Below are 6,282 nucleotides of genomic sequence, written 5' to 3'. Positions count from 1 at the left end.
AGATTACAAGAAGCAAAACTGGTAATAAACATAAGGAAAACAGAATTTGCAAAGACATAGGTGACATTCTTGGAATATAACATCGGTCATGGAAGGTTGACCCCCCAAGGAACACAAAGACGAAGGCCAGCGAGGAATTACCACTATCAACCTCGAAGAAAGGTATGCTTTGTGTTTTCGGACTAAGTAGATTCTACCGGAGGCTCTTTCCAAACTTCAGCAGCATAGTGGCACTGCTAACTGAAGGAGAACACATTTCGATGGTCAGAACAATGCAATTAGACATTTGACAATTTGAAAGCAGTTTGAACCACCTCACTAGTTTTAGCTACACCAAATTTTTTGAAACCCTTCAAAGTTGCAATCGATGCTAGTGACATCGGAGTTGGAGCTGTACTGCTACAGGAAGCCGATCATGGAATTAAACAGCCATTTGTTTACTTTCCAAAGAATCCCAAGATGCACCGGAGAAAATACTTTCCCATTGAAAAGGAATTATTGAGTTTGGTTTAGGTCTTATTACATTTTAATATTTATTTGATGAACAATGTGTCGAAGACAGTTGGGGACATGGATCAGAATCCTCTTATATTCTTGTAACAATTTAAAGACTAGTTTTATTCTGTTAACTAAACTTCACTGTTACAATGCATATTTTTAAAGGGCATCATTAAAGCTTACTTTTGGATGTGTGCCAGAAATTAGTTTGTCTGTTTGTACAGTACAGAATGCAATATAATGATAATCAGGGAAGGACTATTTGGACTTTAGACCTGCTCTGCATTCAGTGTGATCATGGTTTATCTTCTCCGTGAACTCAGCCTTTCTACAATGCAACTCTCATCTCCAAGAACAGTCAGAAAGAGGACCCAGTACTTTTACCCAGACATTCTGTTGTGTGACGGACAAAGGCAGGGAACATAACCAGAATTTAATTAAGCAAACCTTAATTTTAACTCTTTCAGTATAATGCTCAGTATAAAACACACAGTAGTTGCAATATTTACTCAGAGTCATACAGCATGGAATTAGAACCTTCAGTCCAACCCATCCATGCCGTCCAGATTTCGCAAACTAAACCAGTCCCATTTGCTTGCATTTGACGCATAACCCTGAAATCTTTACCATTCATGTGCCTGTCTAAACGTCTTTTAAATGTTTTAACTGTACCTACATCTGTCACTTCGTCTGACTGTTCATTCCACATATGAACACCCTCTGTCTGAAAAAGCTGCCCCTCAGGTCCCTTTTAAATCTTTCTCCTCTCACTGTAAAAGTTGCCCCCCAGTTTTGAACTGACTCATTCTCGGGAAAAGACCTTTCCTATTCACCTTATCTATGCCCATTATGATTTTATAAACCTTGTAAGGTCATCCTTCAATCTCCTACATTCCACTGAAAGAAGTCCCATACTATTGAGCCACTATTTATAACAAAAGCCAGAGTGGGTAGAGTGAAAGATCAGGAGAAAGTGAGGACTGCAGATGCTGGAGATCAGAGATAAAAAAGCGTGACGCTGGAAAGGCACAGCTGGGAAGGCAGTATCTGAGGAATAAGAGACTCAATGTTTTGAGCATAAGCCCTTCATCAGGAATGTGGGCACATTCCTAATAAAGGGCTTATGCCCGAGACGTCGATTCTAATGCATCTTGGATGCTTCCTGACCTTCGGTGATTTTCCAGCACCACACATTTTGACTGAGAGGGAGAGATCAGTCAACAATTAGATTTCTTCATTACATGCCAGTTAGGGCATCCAATCTTACACTGTAGCAATACAAACACCCAGTGAGTACTATTAGGACACAAAATCCATTATTGAATTTGTGACGAATAAGACTTTGCAGTAGTAGAGGTGGAAGCATAAAAATATGTTGGCTGAGGACTCTAGTTGTACAATATAAGAATTAATGATCATTTTTAATACTGCTGTTACTGTTGATTACACTCAACCTACAAAAGCTTTGGCATGCTGTTGTAAACAGTCAAAGTGTTCCAATATATAAAATGTGCCATTGCCACATTAGCATACACCGTAATTACTAAACATCAATCTTCCATCCAGTACTCCCAGCAGGTCCCTTTTCGGTCATGGCTTGCCATGGGTTGCATCCTCCTTGATCTAGCTTTCTGCTTCACCGAAGCAACATCGCTTGCGACTGAACAGACCAATGTTGGAGTGATGATCCCGGTTGCAGAGGTCACCTCTATATGTGGTTGTTGATCTGCTAGAGCTGATGCTCTCCTTCCTGGGTGCTCAGTTGTCTGCTACAGCACTCACCAACTTGCATTCAGTGAGGGGTGTACAGAAATTCATATAGTAAAACATTCGGCACAAATGAGCAATTTAAAGAAATTGTACAAAAAGGAAGTTTAGAACCTTGTTTTCTGTTTTACACAGTCCTGGACTGTGATGTATATTTTAGCTCTCCAAAATTTCAATTTCAATGATGTCAATGCTGCTGATGCAATTTGTTTGTTCCAATGCAAGTGCACTGTACCTGATAACAACTGTCCCCGTGGAAACATATAAACAAGGTCCCTTGGCAGGTATCAGCACAGTGTTTTCAGGAGCTGTCATTTCCAGACAAATAGACATCACTTCTGAACACCAAAATGGGATACGTGTATTCAGTAATGATTCAGATAGAACATATCTACTATCCAGTTCTTGCAGTGTTTGGAGTTACTGGTGAGTCGCTTTCTTAGCTGCTACTGCTGTGAATCAGAGTCAAGTGTGCCACAGTAACAGTTGTATGATAATTCCATATGATTTTTCCACTGCTGTGTCAACAGTTTTTTTTATTGTTATTGTTGCCTTGAAACAACTGCATTATATGGAAATTATAATTCTTTAATACCCAACTGAATCTTTCTGGATTATTTTCTTCACTTGTCATATTGCAGGTATTAGTATGATGCTTAGAAAATACACCAAATCATCAGACACTCTATTAGCTTCGTCGAGTGAAGCTAAAAAATTTTCAAAGTTTGATTCAAAGATTGTTGCTTCACTGCCAAATATTGTGATAGCTCACCTTATTTGTGAAGGAAGGAGATATCATCACGTACTCCCAAAGGAAAATGGTCCCAATGAAGCAGTATATAAATGAATTTATAAACTATGAAAAATTACCTCAGTGGGTGGTACAGTGGCACAGTGGTTAGCACTGCTGCCTCACAGTGCCAGAGACCCGGGTTCAATTCCCACCTCAGGTGACTGACTATGTGGAGTTTGCACATTCTCCCCATGTCTGCATGTTTTTCCTCCAGGTGCTCCGGTTTCCTCCCATAGTCCAAAAATGTGCAGGTTAGGTGAATTGGCTGTGCTAAATTGCCCATAGTGTTAGGTGAAGGGGTAAATGTAGGGGAATGGGTCTGGGTAGGTTGCGCTTCGGTGGGTCAGTGTTGACTTGTTGGACTGAAGGGCCTGTTTCCACGCTGTAAGTAATCTAAAGTATCTTCATATACTGACCAGTGAATGAGATTCAATACATCCACTTCCTCTCTACTTCAGTGAGGGTAAGATAGCTGCATTGGAATGCCTTGTGAAATTAAACATTTTCAAGTCTATTTAACCTCACTTTGAATCTGCCAGCTGAAATTATGCAATTTATTTTATAATTGATTTAGAGATGTCTTAATGATAGTTTTTTTCCCCACTGTCCTACCTGCTCAAGCTGTAAATAATTTCTTATAAAAAAATCTGGAAATGTGTTCCATTCAAAAAACAACTTCAAACGTTTAATGATTTTTTAAATCCTCTCGATGAAATTTTTTTAAAAAATTGTTTTCATTTTTCCTCTGTTCTAGTTAATGTAGCAGTGATTCTTATTCTGTCCCGAGGAAACTGTGGCCTCTCCAAATGTATTTCTCGCTACCTGCTTGGAATGGCAGCTGCCGACCTCTTGGTTGTTATTGCTGAACCTCTATTATATCAAATTGGTCGGATGTACTTCCAGGACTCATTTCTGTTCATTACGCCTTTGTGTAGTTTTATTTACACATTCGTTTTCACATCAACAGAGATTTCTGTGTTGCTCACAGTTGCTTTCACCTTCGATCGATTTGTTGCCATATGTTGCATTAAGTTGAAAGCTAAGTATTGTGCAGAGAAAACAGCAGTTGTTGTAATAGGGACAGTGACTGTTTTGAGTTGTTTAGTATCTGTTGCCTGGTATTTCAGATACGAACCCCTGTACACGATTGATAATATTCCCTGGCATTGCATTACAAAAGCCAGCTTCATTACTTCGCCTGTATGGGCAGGTTTTGTCATCTTTTATACAATTTTAACAATTTGCCTACCGATCTTCCTCATCTTGCTGCTCAATCTTCTGACTGTCAGACGTATTTTAGCCGCAAGTGAAGTCCGCAGGGCGCTCCGGGGTCACCTCAATGGAGAGAATGGCAAGGATCCAGAAATGGAGATGCGAAGGAAATCCATCATATTACTCTTCAGTATATCTGGCAGCTTTATAATGTTATGGGTGACTCAGCTTGTATTTTACATTTATCAGCGAATTACAAAGGCATATTCTTACTCTGTCACAGACCCTCTTTATTACCTGGAATCCATCGCCAATATGCTTCAGCTTCTCAGTATCTGCACCAACACATGTATTTATGTCATCACCCAGAATAAATTCAGAGAGCAACTCAAGATCATAATTAAGTATCCTTTTAATCTCATCATTAAATTATTGACATTTCATAAAGAGTTACATGTATTTAGGCAACAAAACTAATTTTGTTTCAATACTTCCATGCTTGGCTTTCCCGAGAGTGATGCACTTACAAACGTTGGATGGAAAGTAACGCAATAGAGAACCAACTCACATCTTTTTCTGATATAACCCATGCATATTATGTATGTCTGTGAAATATTGTTATGAATCTTATGTAGCGAACTTGAGCTTTGTCTGTAGAAGCTAACTGTGTTGCACATCAAATACGCAGCTCTGAGGAGTCCATCACATCTTCAAATAGCTTTTACAGAATTAAACAAAACTTCTTCAGCACAAACATGATTGTGAGCTTGATATGAAGGGTACACTTGAGAAAATTACAGAGAGAAGATGGTTACAGAAATTTTGAAGTTACTTTTAAAAGTTGGAGTGAGGTGGGCATGCACATACATTAAATGTATCTATATGCGATTTATGCAAGTTTCTGGTATAATTTAGTCATTCATTTCCAGGATGATCTGGGATCTGGTGGGTGGACAGTACAGATTTGGATCAAACAAATGAAGGAGGCCTTCAACATGGTAGCAGTAGCGGTTATCCAGCTAACCTGTTGCTCTAAGCAAATGTTGTACATTTCAGCTGTTCTTGTCATTGTACACCCATCAGCAGGGTCATGTATTAAATAGAGAGTTAAACCACGCTCTCTTATACCAAGAGGCATGGAGGTGTAATGTTGCGATTACAGCCGATAGCCTCGTGGTATTATCACCGAACTTAAGATCCAGATAGTGTTTGGGGGGCTTGGATTCGAATCCCGTCACAGCAGATGGTAGAATTTGAATTCAATAAATATGTGGAATTAAAGTCTAATGATTACCATGAATTTATTGCCTATGGTCAGAAAAAAGCCACTTGGTTCACTAACATTCTTTGGCGAAAGAAACTGCCATCCTTACCAGGTCTAGCCTCCATGTGCCTCCAGACCCACAGCAAAGCGATTAACTTGTAACTGCCTCTGGGCAATTAAGGATGGGCAATAAATGGTGCCTCCTCCCATGAATGAGAAAAGAAGCAAAAAAATTGGTATCTACCTAAGTTGGACATGACAGAGATAACCATGACTGCTAATAGCTTGTGATGAACAGGCAGGAGCACTACAGCCAATGGATCTTTCAGCTGACCAATCTGTGATCTCTCAAAAAGAAGTCACCACCATTTGTGATTAGTATTGTACAACAACAAAAAGGAACAGCAGCAACTCGAAAGGCAGGAGCTTGGACCAGGAGCCTGCCAGGAGCAGTGAGTCACTGATTTGAACTTTTGTATTTGAAGTCAGAGAGCAGAAGTTTCCGGGAAAGGTGGGACTTCTTTTTATTTCCGTCCAGTGTTTTCTAAAGCAGAGACCCTACCTTTGTAGGGCCTTCCACCAAATCACCGCCTCCAACCTTAAAGACCAGGGACACATCAGGTAAGGTGACTAGCAGTGCAATGTTCCTCCTGCATGATGTTTGAGGTGAGGGACGCCATTGGTGTCCCATCCAAGTACATCTGCAGGAAGTGCACCCAACTCTGGCTCCTCCAAGACCGTGTTAGGG

The 6,282-nt window shown here is 40.0% G+C and overlaps 1 protein-coding gene across 1 annotated transcript; it reads left to right on the top strand.

Moving 5' to 3' along the window:
* The first annotated feature begins 2,636 nt into the window (after nucleotides 1–2,636).
* LOC148138977 (putative G protein-coupled receptor 139) lies at nucleotides 2,637–4,747 on the top strand. The gene is made up of 2 exons (XM_087980811.1): nucleotides 2,637–2,691; nucleotides 3,813–4,747. Exons 1-2 carry the CDS (start codon nucleotides 2,637–2,639, stop codon nucleotides 4,745–4,747), a joined length of 990 nt encoding a protein of 329 aa, XP_087836937.1.
* Nucleotides 4,748–6,282: the final 1,535 nt, after the last annotated feature.

This window comes from Chiloscyllium plagiosum, unplaced genomic scaffold (genome assembly GCF_037043375.1).
Source record: "Chiloscyllium plagiosum isolate Xiang-an unplaced genomic scaffold, Cpla_swu_hap1 HiC_scaffold_38, whole genome shotgun sequence".
Classification (NCBI taxonomy): domain Eukaryota; kingdom Metazoa; phylum Chordata; class Chondrichthyes; order Orectolobiformes; family Hemiscylliidae; genus Chiloscyllium; species Chiloscyllium plagiosum.
The sequence above is the reverse complement of the archived record's forward strand: the minus strand, read 5'-3'. Positions and strand labels throughout refer to the sequence as shown.